This window comes from Triturus cristatus, chromosome 4_2, assembly GCF_964204655.1.
Source record: "Triturus cristatus chromosome 4_2, aTriCri1.1, whole genome shotgun sequence".
Lineage (NCBI taxonomy): Eukaryota > Metazoa > Chordata > Amphibia > Caudata > Salamandridae > Triturus > Triturus cristatus.
In genome coordinates, this window is record NC_140586.1 from 308,283,759 (window position 1) to 308,307,625 (window position 23,867).

General features: G+C 44.4%; 1 protein-coding gene and 1 pseudogene across 1 annotated transcript; both read right to left on the bottom strand.

The window, feature by feature from the left end:
• Nucleotides 1-14,011: 14,011 nt before the first annotated feature.
• On the bottom strand, nt 14,012-16,267 carry LOC146833764 (zinc finger protein 862-like). Its single transcript, XM_085599912.1, has one exon. It carries the CDS (start codon nt 16,265-16,267, stop codon nt 14,012-14,014), a length of 2,256 nt encoding a protein of 751 aa, XP_085456038.1.
• A 4,163-nt stretch (nt 16,268-20,430) lies between these two features.
• Nucleotides 20,431-20,901, bottom strand: LOC146833765 (protein BTG2 pseudogene; annotated as a pseudogene).
• Nucleotides 20,902-23,867: the final 2,966 nt, after the last annotated feature.

Consider the following 23,867-nt stretch of genomic DNA (forward strand, 5'->3'; position numbering starts at 1 on the left):
AGCAGCTGCCTGATGCCACCACAAGAGAGGAAATTGCGCAACACACCCCAGTGGTGAGCGTACACCACCGCAACCTAGAAATCAACCACACCAAGCGCCAGAAGAAGGCGCTGTGAAGGACTAAGAACGCAAGATCCGAGGTGCACGACGAATGCACCCAGAAACCTGACAACACGGGCAAGCGCCCGGGAGATAGACATCTCCACGAAGAAGTACTGCTGCACGCAGGAAGGAGAGCATCCACATCTCCATCGCTCCAGCGAAGCCCCGCAGTGGGCCGAAAAGCAACAAGGTCCTCCTCAACACTGCCTCAAGATGGAGTCGGCGGTGACCCATGACAGGCAAGAAAGGAGTCGCACCCGCAGCCCCGCAGTGGGCCGAAAAGCAAAAAGGTCCTCCTCAACACTGCCTCAAGATGGAGTCGGCGGTGACCCACGGCAGGCAAGGAAGGAGTCGCACCCGCAGCGGCCCGAATGCGACACAGTGTCTGCGACACAGTGTCCTCCTCAACACAGCCTCAAGATGGAGTCGGCGGTGACCCACAACAGGCAAGAGAGGAGTCGCACCCGCAGCGGCCCAAAAGCGTCACAGTGTCCGCGACACAGTGTCCTCCTCAACACAGCCTCAAGATGGAGTCGGCGGTGACCCACGACAGGCAAGGAAGGAGTCGCACACTCCACATGGCCGGCCGCCACAGCAACAGGTGCTCCAACGCCAGCGACACACGACTGGACGTCACGTCGCCCAGCAAGCAAGGAGCACGCCGGAGCGAAGGCAGAAGCCGGCACCCTGACAGCGCCGCCTCGAGGTCCAAGCGCAGCGCCCTCGAAGAATGAAGAGTGACAGCCCTGTCACCCTGAAAACCGGAAGACACAGGTAGACTGAACAGACCAGGAAAAAGGAGTAGACCAGGGACTCACAGCAAGCCAAGAGCTCACCCTGACACATTCGACAGCCACCAAGGCGGACCACCGTCCCTGGACCCAGCCTCACGGGAGAACCAAATGTAAGCCGCAGCAGTCGCGAACCGCATCTCTCCACAACGCTTCCCCAGGTGAACGGCCACTCCCCAAGTGTCGGCAGTCCAAGTCAAGTGGCATCCCTGCTCCTGTCCGCAGATGCCACAGGTGAAGATCTGCTCTGAGTGTCCGTCCTCACACCGCTTCAAGATGGAGTCGGCAGTGGCCCCAAGCAAGGCAAGAGAGGGTCAACACATTCTATGTGTTAAACCGCCACGGACACTCAACATCAGCAAGGCGGAGGCACGTGGCTGCCCAGGTCCCTCCTGACATCCAAACTGTACCAGCAAGTCACCACCACCTGTCATTCCGACTCACCAAATGGCTGGCAACCATCACCATGCCAGCCATCAGCACATGCGTCAAACACCACTCCCCGAGTACTGATGGACTGGAGTCCGAAACCGTTGCCACACAAGCCGACTAAAAGGAACCAGACGCCACCGACTAAAAGGAACCAGACGCCACCTGTGAACCTGGCCTACACCGGAACCGCGGCAGTGAGTGCAAGTCTTGACCAAGACTCATCCACCCGTGAGGGTTGTGCGTGCGACCAAGCAACAGCTCCTCGGCGGTCCTGCAGCTGCCCCCAGATGGCACACAAGCAGCGGCCCCAGCGCAGCTTTCCTACAGTCCCGCAGCAACCCCAACGACAGGCCTCCCCAGGCGGGAGAGGGAGGAGAGACATTGCCCCACCGACATGGTACCGGTCGCAGCCAAGCGGTTCAACAGGGATAGTCGGTCCAGCAACACCCCTGTGAACTCTCACTTGAGACTCCATCCACGGTCATGAGGCAGCACGCTAAAAAGAACTGTTAGAACTCACCACAGACCATCACCGACGTCAGCCAAGAGAAAGCCATGCAAGACAGCAAGACATGGCATTGCCAGCGAACTGACGGTATGCAGCGGACGTCTCCAAGCCAGCAGTCGTGTCCTGAGTGCCTCAGGTTAAATTACGGGTGTCCGCCGAGAAGGTCCTGCTGCTAGCCAAGTTCACCAGCCCATGTCTGATGCCGTCCTGCCAGCTGACTCGAGAGACTGATGGACCCTGTGGTATTTAGTTAACTGTTTGTTTCTTCCCCACAGGTTGGACTGACACTTTGTTTGTCCTTCAATAAAGTTGGGGAGGAATGTAGTGTCCTGCGTGACACGTTCTAGTGTCTCACAGGAAGCTGTAATCCCAGCCACTCCCTCGAGGGCTGGACACACTGCACCCCCACACCCATCCATCACGGGTGCCACGGGTGACGTGGCCCCGTCAATAAAAGAGCCCGAGTGCACGTGCTCGTGGCCAGTTCTAGTAGCATACTCACTGTGTTTGCGTGCTCACTTTTCATAGCATGTGGGCCCCGGGCCCACAACACCACAATGGGTTCGAGCCCGACCTCGTAATGAGGAAAGAACATTGATAGTCAAATATATATCGTCTACAAAAAATGAAAGTGCACATTCACGTCCTACAGCAATTTTCAGGAAACAATTAAAACGTCTAGAAAAACTCCGGTGATTAACGTTCTTCCTGGGGAGATCTGGGTAGGATCCTTCCCCCGCCTCAAAATCCTAGTAGGATTTTGAGGCGGGGGAAGTTTGTGATTCATGGTATGCTACCCCCTGTAGGTGCCTGATCTCGTTAACTAAGCAGGCTCGGGCCTTGTTAGGACTTGAATGGGAGACCGCCTCGGAATACCAGGCGCTGTGAGCACAAACATTGTGCTCAAGTGCTCTTAGGATGGTCCATATTTCTTCCCAAATTACCCGATTGGTGATAGCAAATAGCAATTATTTAGTAAGACACAATGATAAACTATGTGGCCTAATGATTTCGCACTAAATAAAACTGCCACAAAAAGAAAATAATGTAGATTCGCAAACATCCTGCAGCTCGACAGTCCGGGAAGAAGCTGCCAAGTCGGCACGAATGGGATGAGTGGAAAGGTATTATAGACAACAATGCCCTCTAGCGTTTACTGCCTTCATCATACCTATTTTGTGGCTAAGCTAAGCGACGAAATTGCAGTTAGTATGTTCACTGTAATGTAAGATAGGTCTCGGCTGGGGCTGAAGTGTGCCAGGTTTTAATGAAAGGAAAAATGCAGCTGGGGCTGAAGGGTGCCAGAGTCCAGAGAGGTACAGAAGCGTGCACTCTCATCCGATGAAACGCAAGCGGAACACAGTTAGTTAAAAGCCAAGATTCTGGGCAGGTATTCGAGGTCAATAAAATCCATGCCAGAGAGTGGGGAGTAACAATAAAAATCTGTTATTCAGTGAAAAGATATCCTTGGGGAACACGCACTTTAAAAATATGACTGTTTAGTTTCCTGCTACCCCGGTGGTGCCAACTCCCAATTCCATTCTGCCAAGTAAGAAATAAGTACAGTCGAGTGATGTGGTATGTAATGAAAAAGGTCCAATTTGAAAGTACCACAATGAAATGCGCAATTAATTTTGTATATTGTGTATTAGAGGAAGCAAATGCAATTTCAAAGTGTTAAAGGAAAAATATTTGTACAATATTAAATTGGAATGGGCGCACCTACAAAGTTTAAAACAAACATTTTGCCAATGCAACGTTTACTAAATGGAAATGGTTGACTGTAACCCAATAGAGCAGGTCATAGGCAGCTGTGTGGTACTGGCCAGGTCCCCGGGGACAGGGGTAAGAGTGCGATCTGGGGCGTTCACACCATTAGATGGAATTGCGCTTATTAAACACGCTCGGATGTGCAGGAGGGAAGAGAAAGTGAGATCTTATCAAGGTCTTGACGAAGGCTCAAAATATTTATACAGCAATATAAAAAATCTGTATCATGGAGTTGGGTAACAATAAACAGCAACGATTCAGTGCTAGGATCCCCCTTGGGCGTAAGTGCACTTCACAAACAAGTAGGTTATGTTCGCTGCATCCATAGGAGTGCCAACTCAGGATTTCATCCTTCCAAAATAAGAAACAAGTAGAATTGAGGTGGTAGTATATAAAGAAAAAGGTCCAATGTGACAAAAAGTACTACAACGAAATGCGCAATTAAGTTGTACACTGGAAATTAAGAGTTGCAAAAATGCACTTCCAATAGTGGAGTGTTACAAGAAAAATATTCGTAAAACAGGGCATTTGATTTGGGCGCGTGGGAAAGGATTTACGGTGACCCTATTAAGAATGTATGAAGGTTATGTTCCCCTTGCCCCCCCCTCCCCCCCCGGCAGGGCCAACTCGGTATTTCATCCTCCCACAGTAAAACAGAATGACAGTTCAGTGGACAGGATGTAAAGAAAATGTCCAATGCGAAAGTACTACAACGAAATGCACAGTTACGTGTAAAGTGGAATACGGTATATTGAAGAAGCAAAGGCACTTTAATAAGGTGATGGGATAATGTGTAGAAAACATTGCATATCATGGGGCACGCGTACGAAGTTTAAGCTAAAAAGGTCCCACACAAAATTTTAGAGGCAGGAAGGTTTAGCGGTAAACCAGTTGAGCATGACAAAGGCAACCTTTTGGTAAGAACACAGTCCATGGGGACAAGCTAGGTACTGGTTTAGCAGGGGGGCTTACCGGGGGGAGCCTGCCAGGAGCATGAGTGAAAGAGAGGATGGTATTTAAGGAAGTTATGTTGTATCACACCTCCACAAGCGGTGTCTGACTATCTCCCAATTTTGTTTGATTTCATGTGTGACCGACCCATGGTGAGAGGATACAGTGCCATAAGACTCCGAACAGGACACAAGCGGGCCGCTACAGGAGGGCAAGGACGGAGCAGAGCACACCATGGCATTTGAGTGGAAGATTACCGTCAGAGCTTACCGGACGTCAGCCTCCTGGAGACACAGCTGGAGGTTGGTATCCTAGTGCTCGAGCAGAGCAACGGCATGGGCAGGCCCCACAATAAGAGCAGTGGGAGGCGCAAAGGGACGACATAAGGTTGGGGGAGCCACAGGAAGACGGAAGCCTCCCTAGCGGCGTGGCGGAAACAAAGGTGTATTGGTTTGTTTATGGAAAAACACCGACAGGGCGGTGTGTAGAAGGAGGGCCACTTACCCTGGAATGCCACACGGCTGGGTGAGTACGCCTGACAAAAAATCGGGGTAGCAAACGGAGACAGCACTCGTAGCCCAGCCCCCGCCAGACGGCAGAGCGCAGGAGAGACTACCAAGGTAGCGAGTTGTGGCCTGGCTCCGGGAAAGGCTACCCCCCACATGCAAAGGGGCGTGGAAAACAACAAAGAACTATCTACAAGTTGACAGGGTGATTTACGACCCTAGGATATGCAAATGAGCAAAAGACAAACCAGTGATTTATGGCCAGCCAATGATTTATGATGCTCATGCAGAATGATTTATGACAAATAAATTATGACAGATTTGTGACAGAATGATTTATGACAGCCCGATGATTTATGACCATGATTTATGGCTGCTGATTTATGATGATCAGGCAGAGCAATTTATGACAACAAAATGATGATAGATTTGTGACAGATTGATTTATGATACCTGATGATTTATGACCCATGATTTATGATGTCCAAATGACACTGAATGATAACCAATTGTGATAATGTATGATAATGATTTATGACACCAGCCCGAGAAGGTGCCCAGGGGAGTTGTACAAATACGATGTATGTAATGAGTAATAAAACTGCGTCCAACAACCACCACAAAAAAAAACAATGTCTGCTGGCTGTGTGTAGTAGTACAGATACACAGGTATGGTACAGTTCCTGGAATGGGCGCAGTGCGGCGGTTATAGCAGAGGCCATAACGGCCGCCCGAGCCTGCAAGGAACGGATCCAGTTTGCGCTGGTTAGCGCCTCCGAGAATTACCACGTGGCAAAAAGCGCCCGAGGTCCTCTCCTCCCCCTCCACAAGAACAAAGGGAAGAAGGAAAGGGGGAGGGGGATATAAGGCGATGATCCCCCCAGGGCAGCTCACCTTTTACATCAGGGAGCTGGGGGAGAGGCACCAACAAACTCTCCAGGAGAGCACTCTTAGTTTTTCGGGTCACGGGATTTATGTAATGCCCTATCTTGTTACGACTTGTAGCGTCATCCCCAGCTCAGGTACATGCAAATGATCACACCACACACAGAGCTTGGTATGATATGTCTTTATTCCTCAGGGTGTAACCATTAACTGAACATTTCACACTATGAATTCTATCACCCACACCCTCGCACTTATGTCACTGTTCTACGAAGTTCATCAGGAATCAAAAGGGTCCTGTCATCTCTACCTCACAAGACACTACAGAAGTAAATGTGATAATTGTGCATGTAATTGTCCCTATCATTCTCAGGACCATGGGCAACGATTGTACTTTCTGTTATTCTCTTTTATTAATTGAGTAGCCCAAATTCAAAAACATAGTTTAAACTATAGTTTTGTTCTATGGTCAAAAACGACAGGGGCATTGGTCAGTAAATGTTTGCTTACATGTCAATGACTCAATGGACAGAGAGAGGTTCTAAAAAAGGATTTTCAGCTCTAAAGGGGGACCTGGGCTGCTCCTGCTGTCAGAACTCAACAATTGCAGGTTATTTCTAGGCTACATCTGGCATCAGACATAGCCTAGAACAACAATACTATGGTCAGGTGATTGATTATATATGGGGTAAAGTACCTCCAACTCTACGCGGCCAGTGTGTCGAAAGTCACTGAGGAATTCTGTGAATGAACTGAAGCTGAATGACAACAGCAGCGACAGGCATTGAGGGAGAATGGGGGGGCAAATTGGTGGTGGGTAGGTGCATATATATTTAAGGAGAGTGGTGATTGGAGAAAGCGGCTTCTTCCAGCACTCGCAAGAACACTGGAGGCCTGTGCTTTCTCTAACCCAACTGTCAGTGAGAGCTAGGTTAGAGAGGTTTAAAATGTCCATGTCTGGCTGGCCATCGCAAGATTGCTGGCCAAAGAGACAGGCACACTTTTAAACTAGTGCACAGGCAGCCCACCACTCCTCCCTGCTGCTGCCACTCAGCAGGCCACGCCCCATCCTGGCACTCGGTTCGGGATGGGTTGACAAAAAGTAAAATGGTAATGAATTAACTTTATTACCATTCTGTTTTGTCTCTGGGGCCAGGTGTGGCCGGCACAGCTCGCAGGTGGGGTGGTGGGCATGACGATGGATGGGGTCGCACAGGCTTCTTTTTAAAAAATAATGAATAAAACTTAACTCTAGGTCGGAACAGGAAGCAGACAGCCAGCCTCCCACCCCTAAGTCAATCACAATGGGTCTGAGCGCTGTGACACAGCGCTCAGTCAGGGGCTAGAGGGGTGGACATGTTTGCCTTGCAGGCTGTAATGAAGCCTGCATGGAGAACAAGGGAAGTGTGCATGACTGTTTTGGGCTGCCCAAGAGGACCGACCAAACAGTCACTGTGCACAGGAGTGTTCTACCACTCCTCCCCTGCAGCTCCGCCCTGTTCCCTCACGCACTGCCGCAGCAGGAGGAATATATAAAATTATAATATCATTCTGTTATTATTATTTTATTTTTTCCATTCTTTGTTGCTCCTGACAGTGGGGCGACGCTACTCAGCCTTAGCGGAGGAACCGCCACTGCCTGGGGCTTTTCTGGGGGCATTTCAGTGGGGTGACGCTTCTCTGCTCTAATGGAAGGGGTACCCCTAAATACTATGTGGCCACTGAAGTACAAGGTGACTTGCAGTATCTGTTTTAGTACAGTTGTCAGCTACAGTTGCTGCTCTAGGGCACAGGGGCCCCGTCCCTCTGATTTACAAAGTTAAAATGCATTGCCTCGATTTTGCAATGATAAAAGTATCTGCAGAGTAAGGCCATGAAAGGAAGACCCAACGCATGTTTGGGCCTACCTATTCACAGCCCGCGGATATTAGAGCAAAGGAAGCGACATCAAAGATGAGAACGGTGTCGAAGGAAATATTGTCTAACAGGGCATGGACACAGAAGCTCTGCGTGATGCCGTCATACGCTCACGTTTTTTTTTCCAGTTAAAATTACCGTTTCACAGTCCGTCTTCCATGTTTACTTCGACACTGCCTGACCAGGAAATTTTTGGCTGTGCACTGACAGAGCCGATGGAGGGGGGTATGTTTCTGATTTAAATTAATTTAATACTGTCTTAAATATTTTTTTAGTTGAAGTATCCATTACTCAGCACACACGCTCCTGCTGTGTGCAGACTAAATTTACAACATGAACGTTAGCTTCTCTGCTACGCGTGTAGATTAGAGGTAATTATTATTACAGTAAAATGTCTTAATTTAATGCGCTGGATTTCACCTTTCTTAGTACGGCCTGAGTGTCATTATCTTTAGTACAGCCTGCCTTGTTACACTCTGCTTGGTTGCATACCTTTAACGTAGAGTAGAATACCGTTTACCGTGAAATGTGTCAAACTGTACTTGTGTGTATATATGATTGTATGTTTGCATAAATGCATGAGTATGCCTGTGTGATTGGAATCTTTTTCAAGTCGCTGCTAAAAACATAGTCACAGTCGGTGAAAACTACTAGGCCCAGAGCAGCTTCCACAGCTACCACGACCAGCACCCTGGTCTTGCCAATATATATATATGCTGTTCCGTACCTATCCAACAATCACTTTTTTTAATACCGGAATTTCTGCTGCTTGAATATACAATGCAAAATATGATTACTGTTATTATTTTACCACATAGTGCCGTTCTGAAGTACCACGAAACAAGCAAACAATGTTGGCGTACACATTTACAGAATGATTTGCCTATTGATTAAAGGTAAACAAAGGCACATACTATTTGTTCGGTTTGAAAGGTGCACGTCATACATAAGAATTATGAGCATTTTAGCAGATCTATATATATATATATAAATATCCGGGCTTTATTCCTCTATCAGAATTATTGCTCGTGTATGGTCCATTTAACCCTCTGAGATTCTGACCTACCAACTGCTGTTTAGAAAGAAACAAATCGTAGCACGTGGTGCATAAGTCACCGAACAATCTCATATGTTTTTAGCCCATTGATTACCAACCTAGAGGAGGAGATGCTATTTGAATAAAAACAATTCAGGCAACATTGGGCCGACATTTGGCCCCATGGACCACCAGCCATAATTGCTTTCACCTTTTAATGTTATTTGTTTCAAGCGAAGTACGGCAGAGAGGCAGTTTCATAGCACCCAATTAATCAGACAATTACCTTTTACACCAGATGGGAACAATTTATCCAGTTCCTATTGCAAAAGCAGAGCTACAAGAAGCACAATGCAAAGAAAAATTGGACTGGATAACCTACTAACTATTTAAATTGGTCCATTTCAAGTTGCAAGAACTCTAACCCAGTGGTCGAAATGGGCGGGATCGTCAGGGCACGAGGTGCCCCTGGTGCAGATCAGAGCTTCCGAATCCCCTCAACTTCCACAGACGGAGTGATCTTACAGTCACACACGCACACACACATCACACGCTGGTGGGGCCCATTACACCAACATTCATCCTACCACTCTTATCCATGCCATGTATAAGGGGAAAACACTTTCCGATACCTAACCAATCTGCATTTACTTTGAGGTCAATGCGACCAACTAGTTGCTTATAAATGTAGCAAAACATTTCACACAATATGCAAATAAATTCAATAATCATGACAAGAAATAACCACCCGACACAGAGATTCAAACAGAATGTTTGTTTATCTAAAATTGTAGGAAAAGCCAATTAAATGCAAATTTATATCTCTCATATTTACCTATTCTGTCTAAATGTCAGATCCTAAGTCAGAACCGGTCCTCAGTAGAAGAAACAGAGTTTCTAGCCGCCATGTAGAGTCACCGTCCTCTCCGTCAGCATAGGGACCTCGGATCATCAGTTCGGGAAGAAGTGGCGCTTGACCTCTCTAGCCTACTAATATTTATACTAAAATTTACATTCTGTAAAGTAACAATTCATTGTTCAGAACGGATGAATGGCGGAAATAATGTCATCTTGGTACATTTGCGATACTGTGTGAGATTTTCTCACACTTAGATTGTCCCAAATAATGAATAGAAAATTGAATGTCCATGACTAATTCGATACTTCTACGGATGTCTTTTTAAGATATTTTGTATCCCAGTGGTGGGATCATCAGTTCATAAGTTCAGCATTCTTATTCGATACAAATTTCATGTTCAGGGGCTCTTGGCATCCGTCCTGGATTTGTCGTCATGATCATGGCTTTTCAGTTTTGTCGAGTGGGCAAGGTCACAGGCAGCGCGAAGCCTCTTTGCAAGATTTCCATCTACTCGAAGGCAGGCTGCGGGTAGTAGCCATTTTCTGGTAGGCCACATTAGTCAACTTAAGTGAAAATAGACATAAACAGAATTACTGCACGGAAATGATTATACAGTGTTATTCCCCAGCTAATACCCTTATGTGTATGTATTTATCTAGCCATTTGCGACTTCAGAAGCCATTAATGCATATTAATTATAAGCGCAACCACAATAACATTACATAAGCAACATCGATTTCTGTCAGTTTGCTCACCAACTTAGTTCACTTATTATTTTAGCCATGCAATAGCATTCCCACGTGTGATTCTCTTGTTAATAAGGTTGGTTAGGCAAGACTTTACCATCTCTTTAGTGGTTAATGATTAATCAGTAGTACTTTTAATTATAACATGCGAAAATGAAACAGGTATTCAATTTTAAAGAAAAACCCCTGCTCCATCAATCCCCCCTTTGGTGATATCTAATCACCACAAAAATCAAAACCCCAAAATCAATTTCGTTTCCCCTTTTGGAAGAAATTCAAAATATCTTCTTGTTCATTTTTCAAACTCTTGTTTCCAACTCATCTTCTTTTTTAGATTCTATATACATGCTTTCTCTTAACTCTTCTAATTCTATTTCTTGTGGATCTCTTTCTGGTTTCTTTTGTCTCCTTTTAACATTTTCTTTTGTGATTTTCTTTTTATTTCTTCTATATCTACAACACATACACCCTAATCTAAGGATCAATAATGCAACAATTACACATGTTAATGGAAATAATATTGTACCAAAAATGGTACTACCTATTTTAGCTATAAAGTTCTTAATAGCAATCATCTTATTAGCCATTCTAGTCCAAATACTTTCAGCTTCCAGTGGTACTAATTCTTCATGCAAATCAGTAATATTTTTGATATAAACTTTTAGATCTTTACTTTCGTCAGGAATGTAAGTGCAACAATGTTGAACTTTCAGCATTCCACAGACTCCACCCTCTTTTGCCAAAAGAATGTCAAGGGCAAGTCGATTTTGCATCGCCATAGCACGCAAAGCAACCATTTCTGTATTAACCAAAAGAAAGACTCCAGCGGTGCTTGTTGACAAGCGATCCACCACTGTTGACAGCTTCCGAATGCCAAATGCATGCAAAGAAATTCCCACTGCTGGAATTAAAGCTCCAAAAATATCTCCTACAATTTCTGTCCATGTTTCTCTTCTATAGCGTGTTAATAGATTAGTTTGTTCAGCATCATCTACTCTATCCATGTGAAAAATCTTTGGAAAGACCAGGCCAACATAACATGTACCAAACCAATGGTCAGGCAAACGGTAAAAAGCCTTGTTCCCACAAATATAATACACTCCTGGGAAAACTGGATCTTCTCCTCCTCTAAATCCCCATCCGGTTGCAATAAAGTATATATCATGGCACTCACTAGTCCCTATGAAATAATAATCATACTGGGATCTCTTCCTGGTAATGCACAGTTTGCCTTTCTGTGGGGCATCTATAGCCATAGTTGGACTGGCTCCATTTTTCAACTCCTTTTCTTTCTCAATATCCCTCATTGTGTCACTCATTTTATGCCCTTCTGCTTTCTTGTGCATGTTCATCCTTCTTCTCTCAACCATGTCTAGAAAATTCTTCTCTTCTCCCTTCAAACTGCAAGTTAAATTGTTTCTAAAAACATATTCTAAGGTTAATTCTTTAGTTTCTAAAAAAATCTCACCTAAAGTGTTAGCTTCTTTTGCAGGATTCAGTGCTTTATTCATAGGCAGTTGCCCAAGAATATTATCTACATTAGACATATTATAATCTAATTTTCCCAACTGGTAAAATATACTAATCAGCACACTACAGGAAATTCCATACGTAGCCGGAAGATGATGATAAGTCACTCCTTCCGAAACAGAGGCAGGTAATTGCATGCAAACGTAGCAATCCCTTACTTCCATTGTCTTTACGTACTCATACAACAATTTAGAAAAAACGTTGCTAGAAAAATCATTAATCGACCTATCTTTATGTGTATGTACATTGCTAGTTCTAGTTGGTACTATTTTCTGTGAACTTTTCCCTATATTAGTTCTGTTCTCAGTATGACCTTCTAAAGTGTCTATAGTAACTCTAAATGAAATCAATAGAGCAAGCACGCTCCAAAGCAGCATTAATAAACCTGTACAGCAGCAGCACATCTTGCACCATCTTTTCAGAAAGGTACATCTACTTTTATTATTCTCAGTGTTAGCCATTTGGTTAATTTGACCTGTCTTTTGACTTAGCCTCTTCTACTCCTCTACTGAACTTTAAGGGCAGCAAGTACCCACCAGATTATTACAATCTACTAATTTTAGTATTGCTTTTTCTTCTCTTCTCCAAGTGATTTTCCTTGGATTTACTCAATTTGGATTTTCATCACTTTTCACTGTCTCTTCATCATCATCAAACTGTATCAGGTCCTGAACATCCGTCTCTTCTCCAATGTCGGACAAGATAACTCTCAGGATTCCCACAGCTTCTTCTTCGGCAACCTCTTTCAGTAAAGCCTCCTCTGGACTTCCTTGACTGTCTGCCTCTTCTCCTTGTTCAGGCAGTGCCACATACGTCCATTCCGGTGACTTGTACCTCTGGTTTGGTTTTCTTATTCTTTTAGCTGTCTCAGGTATCTTTGTTTCTTCTTCTTTAGTTGGATTTTGACTTGACTCTTCGTTCACTTGTTCAGCTTTCGAAGAGTTAACTCGTGTCAGTCTGTACCTCAGTCTCTTTATCTTATTTGGCCAGAGATCACCTTTAGCATTTCTCTTTTGTTTTCCTTCTTTATTGTTTCTTTCTCCAAGCCAAGTTCTCTTTCTCAGAACTCGTCCTCCATGTATCTCATTATCACTTTCATCAGACTCTGTTTCAGTTGCCTCTTGTTCATCAACAGCTTTCTTTTCTCCAACAACTTCCTTTTCTCCAACAGTCTCTTTTTCCACCAATTGAGATTTCCCTACTTCTGTCCCTCCTCGGGTCTCCGACACGCAATCTTCTTGCTGTCTACTTGTCCCTTCACCTAGCTTGTTGTTGATGTTCCCTACACCTCCTCTGGGTTTTTCCGCAATCTGTCCCTCTCTGTCTTTGTCTGTCCCTTCTTTTTCTATATTTATCTCAGGCGGAACTTGTCCAATTTCCTCATTTGATTCAGGTGTCACTTCTGTTGGAATGTTCTTTTCTTTCCTTTCTTTCTTTTTGTGTTGGTCACTGTTAATTGGAACCTCAGGTACTTCTTCAGAATCTGAACTCGCCTCTGCAGTTTGTACTGTTCTTTTCAAAACTTCTTCTGGTGGGATGAAAATTTCCCTTGACTCACTTTCCCCACTTTCAGGATTCTTTTTCCTTCTTACTGTCCCACTGTCTGCATCATCACTGGAATCTGATTCTTCAAAGTATTCTTTTCCAGTGCCCAGGGGTGTGGAAATTTCAAAATAATCTACTTGTCCATGGGACAAAATGCCACTGAGATCTACATGTCCTGTAAAATCCACTTGTCCCACCTACTCCCGTCCACACATCAAACATAAGGGCTGACAGAGAAACGTAATATATTTTTGTTTTATTAATATTGGTAAACCATTAAATGCTATGCAATAATAATGCTAAGAAAAACTTGACAAGCAATATTATCCCATTTATCCAAACATATAGAAATTGTATAGAAATACAAGTTACAACAATAAATGATCTTGCATGGCAGGCTGCTCTAAGCTTCATATTAACAATACTTCAGAAGTTATGATAGATGTGGCCTTTTATGTCCATACACATGCTTTGTGCCTCCTGTTGTAAGCCAGAGATCAATAGCTCTGCTGGGGTCATAATCCTCAAAGTTGGGTCCTTCTACCTTAAGAAGCATCAGGTCTTGGAGAACATCTTGATTTAACCGTGTTCTTAATGGGTTCTTAATGATATTCATTGCAGAAAAAACACGTTCAGCTTCTGCTGTAGATACGCTGAATGTGAACATCATCTCCACAAGCTTTAATATATTAGTCAACGAGGAAGGTTTTGTTGCTAGCACGGTGGAGTATGCAGGCAATACAGGAATGCCTTTGGCCTGAAAGCTTTTCATATGGGTTTTAAGTCCACAAAACTCCTCTACAATTGCCAACCTCTCGTCTGTAGTGAAAAGTACCTCAAAATGTTGTACAATTGCCTCAATATCAGAGAGTCCATATATATAGAGTTCCTCTCTACTTTCTGGCCACAGTGTATAATCAAATGCCTGAAAACCTTGAACCGGCATGCAATTAAAATTTTCAAACCGCTTATCAATGTACTTTACCATACTGTCAATGAGATCACTGTCACTTTTGATTGTTGCTGCTGGTGGGCAGTGTCCTGATAACTTTATTTCCCAGCCATCAGTAGAAATGTGTCCAAACTTCTTTTCTTCAGGGTGGTACAGTTTTTTAAACTGCTGCATATATTCACCCAACTCACTTTGTAGGCCTACTAGGGTCAACGCACACCTCTCTACAGCAGGTGGAACATGCAATAAAAGCAGTTCATTAGACTGAAAGAATTCTGAAAGCTGAGACACTGGCTTCAGGATATCTCTCAGACTGTAAAGGTTTTTTATGAATGTAAAACTAGTTACAACCGAGAGGTACTTTTTTGCCTTAGCAGCAGAATCATCACTACCAGCTGCAACCTGTCCCAAGTGTAGAACCACTGTCTGCAGGTTTTGCTGCATGGCTGCCAAAGCCCTGGTTTTGCTGGATACCCATCTAACCTGTTTAATATCGGTGAAATGTGCAAAGTTTTCATCAATTATTTTTGAAATTTCTTTGGCATCTCTTCGCCTCTTAGGACTATACCAATAAAATTTGAAAATCCATTTCAATGTTTGCTCAAACTGACAAACAGAAGGATGGGATTTTACAGCATCTAGAATCCCAAGCTGAAGCTTGTGGGCTACACAGTGGAACGGCAGAAGAAAAGGAATGTCTTTCTTTAGGAGTGCTGCAACTCCTCCCTTAGATCCCATCATAACTGCAGCACCATCAAAATTGACAGCTATTAGTGATGGGCCTGGATGTTCTGTAGACCTCATATCTACTAAATCCAAAGATAACCTTTTGATTCCTTTAACTATACCGTCCAGAACTCCTTGCGCATGAGCATGTTCAAGTGGAACAAGATCTGCAAATAGAGTGTAGGGTTTCCCACCATTGACTACTCTGACCAGCACAGTTTCCTGTTCAGTGATGGCACTATCTGTGCTTCCGTCAGCAATAATGCAGATGAAGCGAGAATTTGAAACAATTTTTTTGATGTCCTGTCGAAGTATATCCGCCTCACATCTTATGAACTCTGAGGCTTTTTCGCGGTTTGCATAATTTTCTCCTATATCCACACCTGCTTTCTTCATAGCCCTACATAAGATGTCCATGTCTGAGAGTGGCTTACCTTGTTTTGCAATTAGGTAAGCATTGTTAAACAAGATGGTCAGTTTCTTTCTTTCTGTCTCCTTCAGTTTTTGCAGTGCTTGCATGATGAGGGGCTGCTCTTTAGGGACACTGGAATTTGAGGTACCAGCTATAGGAGTCTGAGACTGCAAAGCGGTTTCTTTCACTTCCTGGCGTTGCCATGAAACACATGTCATATGTGCCTTACTAGTTTCATGAGCTCGGATTGGTTCAATGCGCAACTGGTCACATCCACTTAAGAATGCATTTCTACCTGAACCCGAATAGCTGACTGCTATAGTAGGATATTTCTCGCAAATAGTGCAGTACATTTTTGGTCCTTCTCCATCCGGACTTTCCTTCAGGGTTAGCCATGGCCAGGATTCCACCCAGTGTGACTGAAAAACTCGTTTTCTTTTTTCAGAGTCATACTTTTTGTTTTTAGTAATGTTAGGATTCTGTGCAGTGGTACAAGGCCCAATCTCAGTTGGTTTTTTTGGGTTTCCTTCTCCTGGGTTTTCTTTATCACTGTCTTTACTTTTTTTGAAACCGAAGCTGAATAGACTTTGTTGGGACATATTTGCCTGTCAATTGGACAAAGTAATCAAGTAAGAGACTATACTTAATTCAGTTTTAAACTCACTGTCCGGAAATGTTGAGCTATTTATGGCAACAGACTTTTTACATAAGAGATTGCACTAAATCTTGATTGATACAGGTTTCCTCCTAAACTTTTCCAAACTCTTTGAGAACCAAGGGTTGAGGCGGTCTGCTGCAATGAACCTCTATGCTGCTAGTACGTTTCGTAGTGATTCTGTTTCATGAAGAGTTGTGAACGCACTGAAGTCTACTCTGGTGCTACACTGGCTGCACGCTAGACCTAGAAGCCAAGAAAAGATTTACACTAAGTAAGAAAAAGGATCTGAGCTTTGGAAAAGTACAAGTTTACATAAAGGGGATTCAAATCTACCATTGTTACCATTAAAAAATAAATGAAAAACAGAAATAACGTGCAAAACTGACAGCTTAAGAAAGATTATGGATAAAATAAAGGAAAGAATGATCAGAAAGAAAAAAGGAAATAAGGCAAAAAGAAAGGAAAGAAAAATTATAAAGACTGAAAGAAGGTAATTAAGAAAGGAAAAACAGAAAAGAAAGAAGGAAGGCAAAACGGAAAGAAAGAAAAAGAAAGCACCGAGGGTACACAGAGAAGTATAAATTAATATTGGATACTAAAATCCAAATTACACGACACCCCACCTGTATTTCAGTACAACTGCTGCAGATTAAACGCCATAAAAATGACTTTTCCCAGGCCTGGTCAAGGTTTATCAAAGAACCATTGGTGAAAGAGTCCTGGAATGCCATGAAATAGCAGCAGTCTACTTCAAACGGAATTTACAACAACGTTGTAAGAAGATAGGAACTGATAAAACTGAAATATGCCATGGGCTCACGTCAAATGTGTCCTACAATCACATCGGGCAACATTGGTACTAAGGGAACTCCTTGTGGTCAGATCTGGGCACCTTGTGAAAGAGAAAAATGCACTGCAGCCACACAAAGCGACTTTAACCAGAGGCTTTAATTATGCCGATCCATTGCCCCATGGTATATGCTGTTGTGGCCGGAAGCAAAATGGGAATGACAACAACAGACCAATGGGTGAAAACAGGTGGCCGAAAGCCCTTTAAGTAATATTATACATATTATTTTAGTAAAATCAAAAGGTCTTGGCTAAAGCCAGACCTAAAAAGCATGATGACGCAATTGCATGTTTCTCACACATGCATGCATGATGATCATGTACATGCATCAGAAAGCATACGAGCAGAATGACTCCAGTGCCATGTTTTTTTTAATTTACTAACCCGAGAAAGATCTTTCTTTTCTGACCTATTGGTTTTTCCAGTGCTGTTGCCCATGCAGTGCATTCATGCGCAAAAAGCTTTTGGCTGATGCCGTGTAGCATCGTGAAAATAAGAGAAAAAGCAAACAGCCATAATGATGACTTGACCCATTTCCTAGGCTCACACAATGTGAGGATGTGTGCAAGTGTATGCATCGCCATAATTGCATGCACCTACGGAATGAGGGGGGACATGTCTTGAAAATATTTATTTACTGATTTAAAAATGAACACCCTTTGGCTTGCCTACAGACAGACAGAAGCATGTTTCATGCCCTGCCAAGGATCTAGAATCTCACTAAAGTATGTATCTGTCTGTAGGAGGAGAAAACTGAATCCTCATGATCGATTTGCCCGTGCCATCAGTCTTGACATTCTGGAAGAATGGACGATTTACCGCACTGATGACAGTGCCATTAGTGAACCAAGAGGCACGGCAGATGTGAACACTGTATGTGACCAGAATATAGAGCAACATTGTCTATATTAATTCAAAAACAGGTTTTTGTACAGCTCGTATTCTGAACACATGCATTTGAAAGTGCTTCTCTTGATTATTAAAAAAAAGTTTAAGTTTTGGTGAAATAAAATATTTGCCTAAGATCACACAATTTAAGCATGGAAGCCAATTTTTAACTAGCCAGGTTCTCTTTCACAAACTATGAGTATTAAATGGAGGCCCCCCTGTTTCACACAAGCACAGTCAGAGTGATCTAGTTGTGTTCATTGGCAGAGCTCTGCATATGTGTAAAAAAACTAGCACACCATACCAACTGAACAAACCACCAGATTGTTGAACTGCTGCTAAGTGAAATCAGCAGTTTATCTTCTTCTTTAATGGCACCCTTCATATCTTCCTCACCACCATTTCACTAGTTAAGTCATTTTAAGACTTGACTAGTCTACCGGACAGGGATACGTTATTCTGATGAATAAAGCAGTTTTAATGATTATTTTTAATCAAACACAGGTCAAAGATGTCTGAACAATGAGAATGCCTCAAGGCAGCAAGTCAGGTCTCGGCTAGAGTGAGAAGTTGCAAACAGTGATTTCCTGCTCCACTATGTAGTTCTGCTCTACCCTTAGAAGCTAACTTGGGCCCCCCTAACACTTCAGTTATTTGGGGCACACAAGCACTTCACTTCACTCCACTTCACACACTGTAGAATTCATTGCTCTTTATTTTGAGGTTGACAGGCTAAGAGGGGCCCAGTAGCAGCCCTCACTCCCTCTTCCAGCTGACAGAGCGAGGGGGGTGGGGGAAGGTTCACCACACCCCTGAGTTACAGATAAGAAGGTGAGGAAAAAACAGCTTCAACCTTTTGAAATGGAAATAGAGCCATTGCGCTGCCTGTTCTCGCCTGGGTCAAGTTTCGCCTTTTCTGTTGCTGTGTGCAGAGATTGTGGAAATACCCGTGGGCGGTGAGGCTTGCAAAAATATCCCTAATGCAGACCCCCTGTGCGGTTCTCTCACCTTGGGGCACAATAAAGGAGGGAAAGAATGTCCTGCTTCTCAAGGGGTATCCATGCTCCGAGCAGATGGCCTGTGCCCACAGCCACTTGCACTGTAGGTCGAGCGCACGCACTTTAAAGTGGCGTTTGGTACTTAAATAAAAAATGCAGGACATTCTTTTTCTTCACCCTATGGATCAATGTGAATTTTAATATGGCCTGAATACGCTTGCATAAGACCTTGAGTGCTAATAAAAGAATGGCATTTTTTTTGCGGTTTTATATAGCGTGAACTCGACCTGAAGATATTGGAGCGCTTTACATGAGCACCAGTTACATTTACACAAGGACTGTCACATTCATTTATTTTTCTTAAGTAGCACTATTAAATTGGCGCAGCTGCACTGTAAATCAAATGTGTTATGCAGAGGGAACATTTGGTTGTATAGTCTCAAAATGCGCCTTCTAATCCAAGCTCACGTCCCCACTTTACCAACGTGGTATCTGGACAACCTCTTTACCTATTAATTATCCAGTGTCCTTTTACAGTTAAAGTTAGCAATTAAGCAAGCATGGCAGCTTAAAAGAAATGCGTACAACGGGCTTAATTATACACACTAAAATACTAGGCACCGGCCAATTGAGCATTTTCTCACACAAATGGGAAATATATCGCCCATTTGTGAGGGAAATTGCCCAGTATGGCAATTCTGTGTCACACATCTGGTGTGAAAGAGAGTTCTAATCAGCTCTCTGCATAGCAATGGAAACGTGCGCAGTTGGCACGACTTACAGCACGGCTCAAATAGCAACGGTTGGTCACATCTGTTGGTACTTCAGGTGTGGAATTAACTGAATTCTGGGGCTCCCGGAGCTAGGGGGCACTGACGCCGAACAGCATGGGCAACGAAGACACTCGTTCCTGATATGTTGTCAACAGCACAAAACGGGAGGGGGGGGTGCAGGGGCACAGTGAAGTTGAAATGCAAGGCCGAAAGTAATGCTAACAGCTATATATTAATATTCAAAACCCTACAAACAGAGGCAGCGTAGTGCTGTGAGGATTTGGTCACAAGGTCACTCACAAGCCGTAGTAAACAGGCAGAGACTGGGCCCCAATAATAGGGACTCTGTGGGTTCATGGTCAGGCCAGGCTTGAAACCCGATAATCTTTGAAGAGAAATATCCACCCTGCTACCTCGCCCTCCTCCCTTACATTAACCAAACGCATCAGGTTCATTTAGCTTCAGGCTGGACACACTCCTCCCGCCACCCCCCCCCCGCTTCCTTTTCAGTGTTGCTCTATTCCAGTGACTTGCTCTTTAGAATATAGGTGACGGCCCCACCTCACCCCCTGGTGTGCACACAACCATGGAGGCGTTAGCTAGCTGCAGTCAACATGTAGTTTTTGGTCAGGCTCGTGCGCCCCATCATCATCATCTTACAGATCAGTAACGGGAAGGTAGGTGGAAGAAGGGGTTGAGGGGACAGGGGGTAGGGCTGCAGCCTCAAAGCACACAGATGGAACCGTCCTACTTGAACCGATAAGACAGGGGCAGCAGCGTGAAGAGCTGTAGGCTGGAAAGACCGATCCGACTTCCCACCTTACCGTGGTCGATACAAATGCAGCATTAACCGGATCCTTTGGCGGGCTTCTCTGGAAGTGGAAACCAGTGATATTTACAGTGGTCTCTGCTAGCGCCTCGGCCACAGCCCCTCCAAAACCCCACAGTCGGCTCTCGCTCACTCAACCCCGAAGCAACGAGGATAGGAAGCCGGCGGCAGCAGTGATCTCCGGGTGCCCATGGGACAGGAGGACTAGGTAGAGGCGGAGGCAGGGTCCTGCGGCATAACGGGGGCCTCGTGTAAACAAGTGGGGGCAGAATGTTATCTTATTTGCGGATCCCCTGTTACTGCGGCGCCGCTTTACTGTGCCCTCTGCTTCAGCGCCCCTACGTTATATGCTCAGTCTCACGCTCCAACTGCAGCGATGAGAGCCCGCGCTTTCTGGAACCACAAGCTTACACACGGTGTCTCACAGCAGGCACACCGGCTGTATTCTAATTACGGAGCGATCTGCAAGCTGAGCAAAATATAACACTTTTGAACACTCAACAAGTGCTATGGCGGGCATTATGGTAGTGCTTATTTTACCTTATGTATTGCCTCGCGGCGGCCACGATCTCCTACTTGCAGAGACTGAGTGACGTTTCACTCCCTCAGCCAATCACTGTCTAGAGCCCAGTTATGGGCTGCTAGCCAATCAGAAGCCTCCAAAGGCTTCCGGCACGCTTCTCTGATTGGCTGTGAGCCCCATAGTGCCCACAGGCTGTTTCATTTACGTGATTTAATGTCTACTTGTCCGTCGGACAAAATAGACATTAAATCTTCTTGCCCACCGATAAAAACAACTTGGTTCGGGCGTCGGGGTCTCTTGGATTTGGAACTCTCAGTGTGTGACTTGCATGTATCCAATTTTTCACTCCAGCACACTTCACAGCAGTCGTTGTGGTCAAGATGACTTGTCTTGGCCTTCCTCACCTTGGAACGAGGCAATTCCTTCTTCTGTGGACTTTTATCCTTACCCAGTCCCCTGGGCTCAGATCATGGGCTGGTTTCTTTTCAAGTGTGGTGGCGTCTTCTCCAACCTGGTGAAACACAGAATGAACTGCGTCAGCCAGGCCCTTACAGTAATCCAAAATCATGTCATCAGTTATTGTCATCAACTTGTTGATAGGTACAAATGCATGTCTCATTGCACGTCCCATGATAATTTCATGTGGACTCAATCCTGTAGTTCTGTCCGGAGTAGACCTAATGGTCATCAGGACTAGAGGCAAGACATCGGGCCATTTCATTCCAGTGGCTAGGCACATTTTACCAATTCTATTTTTAATGGTACCATTCATTTGTTCAACCACAGCAGAAGCCTCTGGTCGGTAAGCACAATGTAGCTTCTGCTGTACACTCAAGCTTCACGAATTAGACTCATGATTTCATTATAAAAATGTCCTCCTCTGTCTGATTCAATGGTTACTGGGAACCCGTATCTTGGGATGAACTCTCTTAACAGTAATTTGGCCACTGTTATCCCATCATTTCTTCTTGTTGGATATGCCTCCACCCACCTGGAGAACAAACAGACCACCACCAGGACATACCTCAATCTGTTGACTGGGGGCATTTCAATGAAGTCTATCTGCATTCTTGTAAAGGGTCCTCCCTCTCTGCCTATTGTTCCTAGGCTCACCACTGTTTTCTTTCCAGGATTGAATTGCTGACATATCAGACATCTCTGACAGAGACTTTCTGCTACCAGCCTGAACTTTGGACTGTACCAGGTTTGCTTAAAGGCTCTTATCATAGCATCCCTTCCCAGGTGTCCTTGGCCATGATACATCCTTGCCATCGTTGATAGCATGCTATTTGGCATGACTGGTCTTCCATCCCTATAGACCCACACTTGATCCTTTTCTCTAGGTGACAACCTGCTTTCACCCAATCTTTCATTTCCTCGTCTCCTGCCTCATCCTGCAATTGTTTCACTTCCTCCCATGTTCCCACCTCATTAGTAAACATCAAGGAACAAGAAGATATTTCTCTCTCTTTACTCCTGTTAATGGAATGATTGTTTCTTGCACAATATTGTGCTATGTCATTGGCAAATGTATTTCCCACAGTAACAAAATCATCACCTTGACCATGAGCAGCACATTTTACAACTGCTAATTCTTTAGGCAGCTGTGTCGCCTCTAGCAATTTTCCAACCACTTCAGCATTCTTTATGGGAGTTCCACTTGAGGTCAGGAAACCTCTTTGTAGCCATAGCTGGCCAAAATCATGGACAACTCCGAAGCCATACTGGCTGTCAGTCATCACAGTCACTCTCACACTCCTACCAATCTTGCAAGCTTTTGTCAGTGCCACCAATTCTGCCACCTGAGCTGACTTAACTCCTTTCAAAGGTGATGCTTCCACAACTCCTGAAACTGTACACACAGCATAAGCAGCACTCAGTGTTCCTTCATCCGTTCTCAAGCAAGATCCATCCACAAACAACACATGATCACTTTCAGGCAGTGGCAGATCTCTTATATCTGGCCTTGGTTTTATACAGTAATCAAGCACATCCAGACAGTCATGATCAACTTCATTTCTCACTCCCACACATTCAGCATCAGGCAACAGTGTCGCTGGATTCACATTCACACATCTCTCCAGGCTTACATTGGTTGCACCAAGAATGACTTTCTCATATTTAGTCAGCCGACTATGAGACATGAACTGTGTCCGGCTCCTTGTCAAAAGGATTGCCACATCATGAGGTACGAATACCCGTACAGGATATCCCATTATGATTCCCTCACTTTGTTCCAGACTTTTGCAGGTAGCAGCTACTGCTTTCAGACAACCTGGTAAACCCACAGCTACTGGGTCAAGAGTTGCTGAGAAATAGGCAATTGGCCTCCTCAGGCGTCCATGTTTCTGGATTAACACTGAAAGTGCACATCCATTTCTCTCACTACAATACAGCTCAAATTCCTTTTCATAATCGGGCATCACTGTCTGTTTCAATTCTGGGGGTAACGCATCTGGATTAAATATAGCATATGTCCCCAAAGCCTCACATTCCCTGTTATCCATGGTGATTCTGTATAAAACATCATCTGGTGTTTCAAAGGTTATTCCATCTGGAGTACAGAAAATAGTGCAATTCATCTTGCACAGCAGGTCCCTGCCTAACAAGTTCACTGGACTTGTGTCACACACCAGAAATCGGTGCATGTCTGAAAAGTTCCCCATTCTAACCCTTACTG

Bases quoted from the DNA above. Each gene is read 5' to 3' on its own strand.
- LOC146833764 (XM_085599912.1), bottom strand. From the start codon at position 16,267: ATGTCCCAACAAAGTCTATTCAGCTTCGGTTTCAAAAAAAGTAAAGAC.